Source organism: Cetorhinus maximus, chromosome 12, assembly GCF_964194155.1.
Source record: "Cetorhinus maximus chromosome 12, sCetMax3.hap1.1, whole genome shotgun sequence".
Classification (NCBI taxonomy): domain Eukaryota; kingdom Metazoa; phylum Chordata; class Chondrichthyes; order Lamniformes; family Cetorhinidae; genus Cetorhinus; species Cetorhinus maximus.
Window position 1 is genome coordinate 113,397,628 of NC_135890.1, and position 15,253 is coordinate 113,412,880.

At 41.5% G+C, this 15,253-nt stretch overlaps 1 protein-coding gene across 2 annotated transcripts in view; it reads left to right on the plus strand.

Moving 5' to 3' along the window:
- chek2 (checkpoint kinase 2) overlaps positions 1-15,253 on the plus strand; it is a 37,235-nt gene that overhangs the window by 14,178 nt on the left and 7,804 nt on the right. For both annotated transcript variants that reach the window (XM_078554458.1, XM_078554459.1), the window contains exons 8-12: positions 1,324-1,423; positions 8,794-8,880; positions 10,339-10,502; positions 11,687-11,802; positions 12,474-12,559. In XM_078554458.1, the coding sequence (XP_078410584.1) occupies positions 1,324-1,423; positions 8,794-8,880; positions 10,339-10,502; positions 11,687-11,802; positions 12,474-12,559 (553 nt within the window). The remainder of the gene's footprint in view (positions 1-1,323; positions 1,424-8,793; positions 8,881-10,338; positions 10,503-11,686; positions 11,803-12,473; positions 12,560-15,253) is intronic.

Sequence of the window (15,253 nt, forward strand, 5' to 3'; positions counted from 1 at the left end):
TGTAGATGGTGGACAGGCTTTGGAGAGTCAGGAGGTAAGTTACTCACTGCAGGATTCCTAGCCTCTGACCTGCTCTTGTAGCCACAGTACTTATATGGCTAGCCCAGTTCAGTTTCTGGAAATGGTAACCCCTAGGATGTTGATAGTGGGGGATTCAGCGATGGTAATGCCAGAGACGGTCATTGTTTGGTACTTGTGTGGCGCAAATGGTACTTGCCACTTGTCATTCCAAGCCTGGGTATTGTCCAGGCCATGCTCCCTTTGGACATGGACTGCTTCAGTGCCTGAGGAGCCTTGGACGGTGCTGAACATCGTGCAATCATCAGCAAACATCCCCACTTCTGACCTTATGATGGAAGCAAGGTCATTGATGAAGTAGCTGAAGATGGTTGGGTCTAGGACACTACCCTGAGGAATTGATAGATCATTAAATGGACATCAAGGAAATATTTGAAAGGGAATATTTATTCAGGCACTGATTAATTCCATGTGTATATAAATATGTAAAGTAACTACCATTGATCTTTATCCTTGGTGGGGTAGGAGGTGGAGGGCGAGTTAATAATGAAATCAAAATTAAGATGTACTCCATTATAAGAGAGATTTATTTTATCCTTTAAAATATAAAGTGGGGATAAAAGGGAGGAAACTAAATGATGGTCTTACTGAGCACTTCACTTCCTTTTTAAAGATGTGAAAGTGTATTTTTTCCTCTTTAGATTTTTTGATCAAAGGTTTTTCACCAAAGTTGGCTTTCCTCTGAAGTTGGATTTTTCTCTACGGGGAAACTAGCTGAAAGAAATAAAGAAATGTGGCTATTAATGTAAGAAGAGGCATTTAAATAATTTGTGCCTTGAAGGGACCAGGTATACCTCGAGACAGGCTAGCTTCAATGAACAGAAAAATAGAGACGTGCTATATTATAAACTATGGAGTGGAAATTCCTGTGTTAGCATAAAACATTATTTTGAGGTGTGATCAGTGTATTTTTGTGGTTGCTGCTTTATAAATTCTTATGCTCAACTTCATTTTACATTTAAAAGGGACTGGACTTGCTGCAAATTTGTGTATTAAGCATTAGTTGAGTTTGCTGAAGGATCCCAGTGCAATTGCTCATAACATCGTGGAAGTTAATTTACCACAATTCTGTTTAAGTTGTCTCCTGATTTTAAAATGTGGTTGTGCATTATTGAATTGTTTCTCTTTTGCAGTCCTATGTTGTATCCTGAAATGAATTCTGATTGCAATATGAATAAAAGAGGTTATCTTGTCATACTAAGGTATAAAAACCCAATTTGATTTAAGATATTATCCTTTTTTAAGGATGGAAGGTGGAGAACTTTTTGATCGAGTGGCGCGCACAAAAGGATTGAAAGAACAAACAGCCAAACTGCTGTTCTATCAGATGCTTCTTGCAGTCCAGGTATGTAGATGTGATTTCTGTTTCTTTTTTTAAGCAACAAGAACAACTTGTATTTTTATTTTTGATGAGCAGCTGAGTTTGCTGATCCTTCTGGTTTGAAAAAAGCAAAATACTGCAGATGCTGGAAATCTAGAACAAAAAAACCTGGAAAAACTCAGCAGGTCCGACAGCATCTGTGGAGAGGGATGCAGTTGACGTTTCGAGTCCGTATGGCCCTTCATCAGAACTAAAAAAAATATAGAAATGAGATGAAATATAAGCTGATAGGGGAGGGTGGGACAGGTAGAGCTCGATAGGGGGCCAGTGATAGGTGGAGGCCAAGAAGAGACTGCCAAAGATGTCATAGACAAAAGGATAAAGGGGTGTTGACGGTGGTGATATTATCTAAAGGATGTGCTAATGGGAACATTAATGGTAGCAAGCAGGACAAGCTAGTGGCAGATGGCCCTCGTGGGGCTGGGGTGGGGGGGGGGAAGGGATCAAATTGGGCTAAAAGGTGGAGATGAAACAATAGATCGAAATAAATTTAAAAATAGGTGGGAGAAGAAAAATATATTTGTAAAAAAATTAAAAGTTATTGGAAAAAGGGGGATCGGAACGGGGAGTGGGGATGGAGGAGAGAGTTCATGATCTGAAATTGTTGAACTCAATATTAAATCCGGAAGAGTGTAAAGTGCCTAGTCGGAAGATGAGGTGCTTTTCCTCCAGTTTACATTGAGCTTCACTGGAACATTGCAGCAGGCCAAGGACGGACATGTGGGCATGAGAGCAGGGTGGTGTGTTGAAATGGCAAGCAACAGGGAGGTCTGGGTCATGCTTGCGGCCAGACCAAAGGTATTCCGCAAAGCAGTCACCCAGTCTACCTCACAGAGGCTGAGCGTCAGCTCGCAGACACTTCCTCCTACCTCCCCCTGGACCATGACCCCACCACTGAACATCAAGCCATTGTTTCCAGGACTGTCACTGACCTCATCTCCTCTGGAGATCTTCCCTCCACAGCTTCCAACCTCATAGTCTCCCAACCTCGGACGGCCTGCTTCTACCTCCTACCCAAAATCCACAAACAGGACTGTCCCGGCAGACCGATCGTGTCAGCCTGTTCCTGCCCCACGGAACTCATTTCTCGCTATCTTGACTCCATTCTCCCCTTGTCCAGTCTCTTCCCACCTACATCCGCGATTCCTCTCACGCCCTACGTCATATCAACAATTTCCAGTTCCCTGACTCCAACCACCGCCTCTTCACCATGGACATCCAACCCCTCTAAACCTCCATCCCCCACCGGGATGGTCTGAGGGCTCTCCGCTTCTTCCTCGAACAGAGGTCCGAACAATCCCCATCCACCACTACTCTCCTCCGTCTGGCTGAACTTGTTCTCCCACTGAACAATTTCTCCTTAAACTCGTCTCACTTCCTCCGAATAAAAGGTGTGGCTATGGGTACCTGCATGGGCCCCAGTTATGCCTGCCTCTTTATGGGGTATGTGGAACATTCCTTGTTCCTGTCCTACTCAGGGCCCCTCCCACAACTCTTTCTCTGGTACATTGATGACTGCTTCGGTGCCGCTTCATGCTCTCATCTGGATCTGGAAAAATTTATTAATTTTGCTTCCAATTTCCACCCCTCCATCATTTTCACATGGTCCATCACTGACACTTCCCTTCCCTTCCTTGACCTCTCTGTCTCAATTTCTGGTGATAGACTGTCCACCAATATTCATTACAAGCCTACTGACTCCCACAGCTACCTCGACTACAGCTCCTCACACCCCGCTTCCTGTAAGGATTCCATCCCATTCTCTCAGTTCCTTCGCCTCCGTCGCATCCGTTCTGATGATGCCACTTTCCAAAACAGTTCCTCTGACATGTCTTCCTTCTTCCTTAACCGAGGTTTTCCACCCACGGTAGTTGACAGGGCCCTCAACTGTGTCCGGCCCATCTTCTACCCATCCACCCTCACACCTTCCTCTCCCTCCCAGAACCAAGATAGGGTCCCCTTGTCCTCACTTGTCACCCCACCAGCCTCTGCGTTCAAAGGATCATCCTCTGCCATTTCCGCCAACGCCAGCATGATGCCACCATCAAACACGTCTTCCCTTCACCCCCCCCCAAGCCCCGGCGGCTTTCCGCAGGGATCGTTTACTCCGGGACACCCTGGTCCACTCCTCCATCACCCTCTACACCTCAACCCCCTCCCACGGCGCCTTCCCATACAACCGCAGAATATGCAACACCTGCCCCTTTACTTACCCCTTCCTCACCGTCCAAGGACCCAAACACTCCTTTCAAGTGAAGCAGCATTTCACTTGCACTTCCCTCAATTTAGTCTACTGCATTCGTTGCTCCCAATGTGGTTGTCTCTACATTGGAGAGACCAAACGCAGACTGGGTGACCGCTTTTCGGAACACCTTCGGTCTGTCCACAAGCATGACCCAGACCTCCCTGTCGCTTGCCATTTCAACACACCACCCTGCTCTCATGCCTACATGTCCATCCTTGGCCTGCTGCAATGTTCCAGTGAAGCTCAACGCAAACTGGAGGAACAGCACCTCAGCTTCCGAATAGGCGCTTTACACTCTTCCGGATTTAATATTGAGTTCAACAGTTTCAGATCATGAACTCTCTCCTCCATCCCCACCCCCTTTCCGATTCCCCTTTTTTCCAATAATTTATAATTTTTTTACAGTGTTTTTCTTTTCCCACCTATTTTTAAATTTATTTTGTTTTATTGTTTCATCTGCACCTTTTAGCCCATTTCGATCCCTTCCCCCCCCCACCCCACCCCCATAGGGCCATCTACCACTAGCTTGTCCTGCTTGCTACCATTAATGTCCCCATTAGCACATCCTTGAGATAATATCACCACCGTCAACACCCCTTTGTCCTTTTGTCTATGACATCTTTGGCAGTCTCTTCTTGGCCTCCACCTATCACTGGCCCCCGATCGAGCTCTACCTGTCCCACCCCCTCTATCAGCTTATATTTCATCTAATTTCTATATTTTTTTAGTTCTGATGAAGGGTCATATGGACTCAAAATGTCAACTGTATCCCTCTCCGCAGATGCTGTCGGACCTGCTGAGTTTTTCCAGGTATTTTTGTTTTTCTTCTGGTTTGAAAGTTGTCCATAATCCTGACCACTATTCCTTTCATACCCCACCAACTGGTACCTTATTTTCCAGAAGTGTTGATTCATGCTGGGATATCGTTTCACAAATTCCAGACACTCAAGTGCCCATTGTTCATTTGTCAATCAGCAAGTGCCTACATGCTCTCGAAAGGAAGCGAAGCCCTGAACTGTGTTATCCTTTCCTCACTTCACTTCACTTCACACAAACATTTCTCAGCAGGAGTCACTGTACAATGACCAGATGTAGGAACTTTTGCCATTTCTTCTCTTGGCACCCCATTCTCCCACCTAAACTCCCACCATGCAAAAGACAGACCTGTCCTGGTCTTGTTGGGAAGCCCGCCTGCAGGCATATAATAAAGTCTCCGGAGATACCAGTTTAAATGTACATTACCATTGTTTCCTGTTAGCTTACACTGCTGATATGAACAGATCCTTCTGTTCAGGTGATAATTGGCTTAAAGTTTTCACTATTTGATGCCGTTGGAGTTTTTTGATGCATCGCTGTCTTGCAACATGTGATGTATTTAGTAACTTTCAGTTACTACTGGTTCAAATTTATTCCTAAATTTAATCTTGATCCTCAAAGCCTTTCTAACTTGTAATATTCTAAATAATAGTGTTCCAAATTTTTTTGCCACTAGTAGAAATTTACCCAGGCATGCTCATTTGTGCCAGTAAGATAAACCGCAGAAACACAATGTTAGAGCTCCGAAGTATGCATAAATTTTAAAATCCCTTTCATAAAATCATAAGGTAATGGCCCAGAATTTGCTGGAAAACTTAACAGCAAATGTGCAAATTGGCTAGTAACTTCTGGCAGAGAAGAGGCGCCTGAGAATTGTAAATCATCACAAGTTGCTGGCTGATTTTGTTGTTAGCTTTGTGAAAACATCTCCCTTAACCTTCCACTGATTTTCACAAAGTTTGTGTTTGCACATGAATTGTCCGTTAAACTCGCCACAAAATTAAGTCTAGTAATTAACATCACTTAACAATGATAATGACTGCCAATCCACTTCTTTTGCACAGAAACTGAACAACTTAAAGTATGGAAACTTGCCTTCAGATTATGAATTGTCGGAGATTTAAAAACTGTCAAGTTTAAAATTAGAACAAAAAATTCTCTTCTCTGTCTCTCTCTGGATGTGATTTGACATTGATTTTGCCTTCCCCTGTCCTCCTTGTTGGTTTTTCAAAACCTAATTGGTTAAGGAGATACGCTATCTGTCCTGTTGTTCTCCAAGGTCCTATGTGTTGTTGCCTTTGCTGCTTGCAAGGGGATTCTCTCAGACTAACCCATTTTGGTGAATTTAACATTTACCCATTTATCCAGCACTGAGAATAGAATTTTTCAAACCTGCGGTACTAGGAAATGGAGCTGGAGTAAGAAATCATGGGCTGTGGGCTGAATATCCCAAGAATAGGGCTACTGTAACTAATTGTACTAGTTCCTTTGCTGAGCTCAGCTAACTGCACTAAGTGGAATTTGAACCAAGCATTGTATGGTTCAGTGCTACATTAGACAGTGCATTTACAAACTAAGACACTGGAAAGCTTTTCTGTTACTCTTGCTCCCAGAACCAAAGAGAATCCTGTCTCTCTTCCACCAATTCTGATTTGACATTGAGGTTTTACTGGAACCTGTTTTAAACCTGAAAATTGACATGATTACATCTGACTTTTAATGTGTTTGTGCTGTGGTTGTTGAGGCTTAACTTATTCACATCTCATCAGCCTCCTAACGAATGGTCACAATGGTGAACTCTATGCATTATCAAAACGCTACCAAAAGTTCCGAGGGGCCTAGAAAAAAAAAAGCCCAGAAGTCTCAAAAGGTGATAAAACTCTAGTTAAATATCTAGTATTTTAGAACTGTGAATTTTGTTTATTTACTGATTTTTTAAAAAACTGTCACTTATTTCTATTCTGTGTTTGACAGTTTCATGTAATCTATGGTTGTATCAAGGATGAGAAAAGCCATCAGACCCATCTGTCTTTGTCACCCACCTATGACCAATTTTTAATCCCTAAATTCCAACCCTCCCTTCATCTCCCCTGCACCTATATTATAGGAGAGGGGACTAAACAGATCTCTGATTATTCTAGAGCCCCCATCAAAAGCTCCGAGGTTCCACCCCTATTATTATTTATTACTTGCACTATTTTCTCTTGCTTTCTCAATGCTCTTAGCACCTTTTGCAGTAGTTCATTTATTGCTACCTTGAGGGATGGTCAGTCTTTGCTACCTCCTACAAAATTCTCTTTTACAGGTCACTTACCTTGTGGAAAAAGTAAAACTCAGATCTGTTGATATTCCTTGTTCTAGTCCTACTCAAACAATGCACTGGTAAAAGAGGTTCATCAATGCCATGTTCTGTTCTGGCCCTGAACTAGAAAATTTCATCAACTTTGCTTCCAATTTCCACCCTTCTCTCAGCTTCGCATCGTCCTTCTTTGACTCTTTCCCTCCCTTCCTTGACTTCTCTATCTCTGTTTCAGTGCATAGGCTCTCAATTTATTCATTATAAACCCACTGACTTGCAGCTACCTTACACCCTGTATCCTGTGAGGACTCCATTCCATCCTCCCAGTTTCTTCCTCTCCTTCGAATCTATTCTGATAACACAATCTATCAAACAAGTGTTTCCAATATGCCTGCCTTTTTTTCCTCAACTGAGGACTCTTTCTGCCCCCCCCCCCCGCCTCCCCCCCCACATGATGATTGACAGTCCCCGATCTTGTCTGACCCATTTCCTGCACTTCTGCTCGCACCCCTTCTTCCCTCCAGAAGCATGATGGAGCTCCCCATGTCCTCACCTTCCATCCTGCCAGGCACCATTTCAACGGACAATTCTCCATTTTTGCCACCTCTGGCATGATGCCACCACCAAACACATCTTCCGCTCCCTTCCTCGAGGCACCTTTCCACGCAAGTAACACCCGCTTTTTTACTTCCTCTCCTCACCATCCAAGGCCCCAAACACTCTTGAGTGGGACAGTGATTTTATGTGTACTTTTTAAAATTAAGTATATTGTATTGTATTTTCTGTTCACAATGTGGACTGCCCTACACTGGGAAGACCAAGTGCAGATGAGTGTCTGCTTTGTGGAACATCTCCATTTGGTTCACAGATGTGACCTCCGAGCTTCCGGTCACCTGTCATTCCTGCAGTGTTCCAATGAAGCTCAACATAAGCTGAAGGAACAGCATCTCATCTTTTGGTTCACCACTTTACTGCCTTCTAGGCTCCACGTTCAGTTCAGCAATTTCAGACTGTAATCTCTGCCTCTTTTTTTCTTTTGCAAGTTTCAGTTTTACCCCTGTTCTTCTCTTGTTTTTGCTTTCGGATGGCAGTTGTTGTTCACTCTGCCATTTGCACCTCCTCTAGGCTGATATTATTTCCTTATTTGTCTCAATATCATTCCCTTTGGCCTTGCACCACCAACTTTCTTTGTCATTTAATCTCTCCTATCTCTCCTGCCTTCTAACCTATCACAGACCTTCTCTTGTGTTTTTTTTCCCACACTTCCTCCTTTCACTCGCTTAATGTTTCTAAGTTTTTCCAGTTCTGGCAAAAGGTTATTGACCTGAAATATTAACTGCGTTGCTCTCTCCATAGATGCTGCCTGACCTGAGTATTTCCTACATCTGGTTTGTTTTTATTCCAGTTATGTTGTTGACTTTTAATTACCCCTGAAGTGACCTGGCAAGACCCACAGTTTAAGAAAAGATAGAACAAGTGCTATCCGAGAGATGGCCCATTGCCTCTTTTCCGTGCAGCGAGAAGTGGGCAATAAATGTGGCTTTGCTGGTGTTGCTTGTCTCTTGAGAATTTTTTTTTAATTGGAGTACACTATCACAGGTTGTACTTCAGGAAGGGTTTGCTTGCTTATGAAGACAAGGAGCAGAGAGTTAGAGGGTTAGAAAACAATGCATAGAGCTGAACAGAGTGGGTGAATTATGTCTTGTGGTGCAGAATTTTGAAATAATCACACTTTTGAGCTCATTTGATGAAGCTCCTGCATTTACTACTTGGAGCCCGCCATGTGTTGCAGACTGCTAAGTTATTAGTTCATAGCACAGACTGTAGTGCAGTAGCAATTAATGTGGCATTCTGGATACTCATGTATACATACACATGAACCTATATCATATTGGAATAATATAACAAAATATTAGTTGGAAATTCGATGTAAAAATCAAAGAATCAGATGATAAATTTTCTCTCTATCTGCAGTACCTTCATGATAATAACATCACACACCGAGATCTCAAACCAGAGAACGTATTGCTTGAGAACAATGAGGAGAACTGCCTCATTAAGGTAAGGATTGTGATGCAATTTGATGCCATCTGCTGGTAAAACTAAGACTGAGTATTAAAAGGGCATCTTATTTTTAGAAATTGAATTGAGGTTTGGGGTGGTAAAATGATGCATTGCGCACCTAACATTGTCCTATTATGTGCATGAAATATTTACATGGTGAGTATATGGCTGTTTTACCTGCCCTTAGCCTTATTCTTATGTAAAATCCTGTATAGTGAGTAACATTCTGTAGTTACCCTGCTTTTGAATATGACCTCCTGTTTATATATACTTACATTTAAAATGACTCACTGCCCTTATACCCTTAAGATGAAGGTCAACATTCCAAAAAGTTCTATCCACCAAAAATTCCCACCTTCATGTGCAGAAATTCATTTTCTTCATAATCTCTCATTGTGATAATTTGGTTGAGATCAACTGTTGCTCATCCAAAAGGCAGTTTTCCTTCCCAAATTCCATGCTGGTGCTTAATTTTTAAATTAACTCCTCCTGTATGTGCCTTGCTGGGCTACTTGATTTTAAATATCACAACACTCGAGAACTGCAACAAATCCTAATGAGAATGCAATGATCCTAACTTGTACCAAGTTCTATTCAGCTGTCACCTCTGTGCTCACTATACTATATTGTCTCTCGTCCAGCTGCACCTTGAATTTAAAATTCTCGCCCTTGTGTTGAAATCTCACCCTGGCTTTGCCCCTTCCATCTCTGTAGTCTCGTCCAGCCCTGCAACCCTCCAAGATTTCAATGTTTCGCTCATTCTGACCTTGTTGGACTTCACCGATTTTTCTGTTGTTCCATCAGTAGCAGCTGTGCCTTCAGCTGTCCAGTCCTGGAATTCTCTCCCTAAAACTCTGTCTGTGCCTCTCCTTCAAAACACTCCTTAAGACCCACATCCCTGGCTAGTACCTCTTTATGTGGCTCAGTTTCATAATTTGTGTGCTGCTGCTCCTATGAAGTATCTTTAGTGTGTTTTTCTATGTTAAAGTCACTATGTAAATACATGTTATTGTTGTTGCTACTCCTTGGCTCATTGTCGCCATAAGATGGTGCTCCCAGGCCTTAAATATCTTTGGCTACATCATTACATTTATTAATTTTAAGCTTTTAATTTTCAGATACCCAAGTGTAAAGGGTCATCCTTATTATACACCTATATAATTTACACTTTCCATCTAATAGGTTTTTGGAAAAATAAATGTCCATGGACTCAGTTATCCCAAAACCCACCCTTTAAGTCTTTCATATAATGGATGTTGAAACCAAATTAAATGCTGTGTATTTGTTCAAGCTACTAAAGCTTGATGGCTCAATGCAAACTCTGTATTCATTAAATGCTGGCTTCTCCAGCAGTCACCAACATAGTACTTTGTCTCCCAAATCTTTGTTGTGTACCATTCAGTCTATTAAAAAAAATGAACCTAATTTTTAGTACAGTATATTTTTTCTTTTAAGATTACAGATTTCGGTCTGTCAAAGATCTTAGGGGAAACATCACTGATGAAAACATTATGTGGAACACCCACTTACCTAGCTCCAGAGGTGCTGTTGGGTGCAGGAGCAGGCGGGTACTCCAAAGTGGTGGATTGCTGGAGCCTAGGGGTTATACTTTTCATGTGGTAAGTCACTTGCCTTGCACAAAATTTTACTTACTGAATAATGGCTTTCAGGAGGAAATCACTATTTGAACATTGACCTTGTAAGCTGAAGCGCAATTATTTGCAGTTTCCACTTTAACTCTAGATTGAATTGTTAACTTGTAAATGCTTGTACCTGCTTTTGAAAATGTTGCAGTATATTCAAGTTTGGGTATTTGCAATGACTTGATGGCCTACAGGGCTTTCTTGGTTCCTCCTGTTGAAAAGCTGCTGCCCATATTTGCAAGCCTGACTGTAATAGACCAAGGTCAATTGAAGTTATTTGTTGCCTTTTAGGAACAAGGGAATGTATGGCTGTCTATTTGGCAGTTCACAAAGAACCTTGAGGAATATATTGTTTGCTTGTCATTAAAAATCATTATAAGACTAGCAACATGTTTCTAGTTTTAAATTGTGTTCAAATCAGCAGCTGGCATTGAGAGTTTCTACACATTGTGTTGCATTGGCTGGAAGGGACAGGCTGAGTGCACCAGTGGGTCTTTTCCTGTCTGTGTTATTTTTCATATGTTGTATGTTTGTTTGTACCCTGCAATTAAGTCACAATAGGTAATGTTTTCTGTATGTAGTGAGAGAACAAGTAGCTGGAAAGTGTCTTAAAATATATATGGAGTTAATGAGTTTGAAATGTACATAAAGCTAACTCTTAAATGAATCAAAAATTTATAAATTTTTAAAAGGACACACTTGAATCTTGTTGAATTTTCTGGCTCCTGTGAAAAGATTTTATTTATTAAATGGAAGGTCTGTGGAAGCTGTATAGTTGATTTTGACTTCTGTTTAAAATTCAGCTACTCCTTGATCAGTCAGAAAGGAGGAAACTAGCCTCCCTCTTCCTGATGGATCATGGAAATTGGCGGATAATGAAGAGTCCATAAAAAAAGTTTGGTCTTGCACATGAGGCAACATTGTTCCAGGTACAGGAAGACCAGTATACCTAAAAATAATGTAATGTTTCTTGAGCTGAGAGTTCTTTTTTTTCTAATCTCTCATTGCATAACCATTAATGCCAAGCTCCTCTTGCTGGACAATGTCTTGTGCAAAACTTTATCTTGGAAAAATTTCAGGCCAGCAGTGGGAAAATGAATAATGAGGTTCCATTGTAGTTACTAACCTAGACACTTTAACCGGACCGTTCTGTTTTTCAGCTTGGGTGGGTATCCACCATTTAGTGATCAAATCAAGGACATGAATCTGAGGGATCAAATCATAAAAGGGCATTACAGCTTCATCTCACAGTTCTGGGTAAATGTCTCTGAAACAGGTAAGCATGACGTTCGCATAACCCTTGACCAAATTGCAAATGATATGACAGGTGAAGCATGATCAGTATTCAAAGCATCAAAGCTGTTACCTGTTTTGTTTGAGCTCCCTTATCCTCTTGAGGCTGTAAAATAAATTTTCAAAATTGTTTCACTCCTGACAAGTAATGCATTACTTCGCCTGCCCGCACCACCCCACCACCAACCCCTGCACAACCTACTCCTTCCAACCTTGCTAATTGCAAAAGTCAGAATTTAACTTTAGTGGTGATGTTCAATTTGGTACAAATGCTTATGGAAATAAATTGATTGTGTACCATAGCATTCAGCTAATTGTTACTTGGAAGGCTCACCAGTTTATTCAAAGGCAAAACAGAGAAGTTCATCTTTAACAAAGAGTCAATGAGCTTTTCAGGAACAAGGTTTAAATGAAAAGCAGCAGTTATTTAGTACACATTCCCGCCTAAAATAAAGCTATGTTCCTTTCATGGAATCTGCCTTTATAGATGATCAGACTGTTGCAAAAGTTGAGCAGTTTCTAAATTAAAACTAAGCCTTTTGATGTCCATGAGGATTTTTTTTTATAATGTTACCATGCCTCCTTTAAAAGCAGGTTTATTTGTAGTTCTTTTTGCCCATACATAACTTCCCCCCCCACTTTTTTTCTGTTTAGCAAAGGACTTGGTGAAGCAGCTGCTTAACGTGGACCCAAATAAAAGATTCACAACAAAGGATGCCCTTAATCACCCGTGGATGCAGGTGGAGATTGCTTTTAAAACTTCTATTTAAGTGATGGGCACCAGCTGTTGTTCAAAGCCAGGAGCTATGATGAGCATGTTACCAATTTTGCCAACTTTCTTGAAGTACCAGATTCTGGAGGAGAGAGTTCTCCCACTGAAATTGTTCCTCTGAATTAATGATCTATTCTTGGAAATTTTGCATATGGCACGAGATACAGCTGAGTGGAATTGAGAAGTAAACAGTCAGCTTTCATAAACACACAAGTTGTCATGTTGAACATGACAACCAATTACTTCTGACTCAGTTGGTAGCACACTCAACTCTGAGTCAGAAGGTTGTGGCTTCAAGTCATGTTCCAGAGATTTAAGCACATAATGTAGACCGGCACTCCTGTACAGTACTAAGTGGGTGCTGCAAGCTGGAGGTGAATCCATAATCTTACTGAAGCATAAAATTCTAAAGTGGTATTTTAATTCTTAAGTAGATGCTATGAGGATGTTTCCACTGGCTGAGGAATTAGGGATCATTGGCTAACTGCTCATTCTGAGACAATCAGAATTGAAATGAGGAGAAATTTCTTCACTCAGAGGGTTATGAATCTTAAAAATTCTCTACCCTGGAGCACTTTTTGGATTCTCAGTTGTTGATCATATTCAAGATTCAGATCAATAGATTTTTGGATACTAAGGGAATCTGGAATGTGGAGAAAGTGCAGGAAGGTAGAATTGGGGTGGAAGAACAGCAATGGTCTTAATGAATGGTAGAACAAGCTCAATGGGCTGTACGAACTACTGCTCCTATTTCTCGTGTTGTGTAGCCTGAGGTGTTTAACTGAGCAACCAAAAAACTAACTGCAACAGACTAATGATGCATGTTATGTAAATGAGAAATGAGGACTAGAGTTATTGGGAAAGGAACTACTTTAATTTCCCTTTAATTTCAGAAAAGCCCAGTTGTCTGTGGTTATTTTTTCTAGAATTCTAGAATTTTACAACACGCAAGGCTATTTAGTTCATTGTGCCTTTGCCAGCTCTCCAAGTTTTGTCCATATCTGCCTGCTCTTTCCTATGTCCTTTATATATATTTTCAAATACTTGTCTATTTGTCTTTAATATGGATTCCATTTCCACGATGTTTCAGGTGGAGCATGTCCTAACAACCCTCTGCTTAACTTAAAAGAAGGAAAAGATCTCTGTCCCTTCCCTTTGGCAAAATTATACCATTTTAGCTATAGACAAATCAACCAGAGAAGCTGTTTTCCTTATTTTACCTTGTTAGGAGTCCTGACTCTCATTGTTGAGCACTGGCTGCAAACTACAGGCTCTGGGAGTTTCTGCACATGTGCAGATTGGGGGTAGGCAGCACATGCATAGTCTGGCGTTTGTAGTTCTTTAAACAGAGGGCAAGGGCCTATATGAAAAGAAAACAACACTCAAACCCCGATCATAGGAGTGGGGCATCATATCGATAAGAGTCCCAGGACAAGGGAGAGGTCCCAAAAGAGGGAACCCAGTGAGAGGGGACCAGAGGAGGTCCCAGAGAGCGCGAGAGAACCAGAGAAGAAGCGACTAGGAGGAGAACACCACCGGGGAGCAGAGCAACAAAAGAGGTTCCAAGCAGTAAAAGTACTGTGTTTGACAGACTTCAGGTAGTAAGGGCTGAGGAGAAGACCTGGAGATCTTTGTGCTGTCAGCCACTAGGGAACAGGTAATCCTTTGGAGCCGTGTTGTTTTGCTTGGCATGGCTGAAAAGATAAAGTTGTACTTGAGGTGGTGCTGGAGTGCAGACTCAGGAACCAAGGGGAACCGAGTCTTGGGAGACGAGATTGAAATCCTATGAGGTGAGCGGTTGTTGAGGCAGCAACTTTTGGAAAGAATTGCAAGGCCAGATCTTCGAAGGTAAAGACTGGAATCCCTTGTGAGAGACAGAGTTTCAATGAGATAAGAGACTAATAGCAATCCAAAAATACTAATTAATCAAGGGGCAAAAAGGGGGGATGAAATAAATACGATAACTAGCACTAGAGAAAAAGTACTAGGGAAACTAATGGGGCTAAAGGCCGATAAGTCTCCTGGACCTGATGGGTTGTATCTTAGGATATTGAGGGAAGTAGCTATATCGATAGTGGATGTACTGGTAGTAATCTTCCAAGAGTTCTTAGATTCTGGGAAAGTCCCAAAGGATTGAAAAATGTAACACCCTGATTCAAAAAGGGAGGGAGATTAACTATATGCTAATTAACTTAACATCTGTCATTGGGAAAATGTTAGAGTCTATTATAAAGGATGTAATAGCAGAGCATTTAAAAATACATAATATAATCAAAAGAGTCATCATGGAAATCATGCCTGACAAATTTATTAGAATTCTTTGAGGAGGTAACAAGCAGGATAGATAAAAGGGAACCAGTAAATGTAATATATTTGGATTTCAAAAAGGTGTTTGTTAAGGTACCGCACATGGTGTTGGGGGTAGTATATTAGTATGGATAGAGAATTGGCTAACTAATAGAAGACAGAGTTGGGATAAGAGGGGCATTTTCAAGATGGCAACCTGTAACTAGTGGAGTGCCACAGGGATCAATATATATTCATGACTTTGATGGGGAAAGTGAATGTACAATCGCCAAATTTGTGGATGACACAAAAATAAGTGGGAAGGCAAGTGGTGAGGATGACAGAGTCTGCAGAGGGATATAGACAGGTTAAGTGA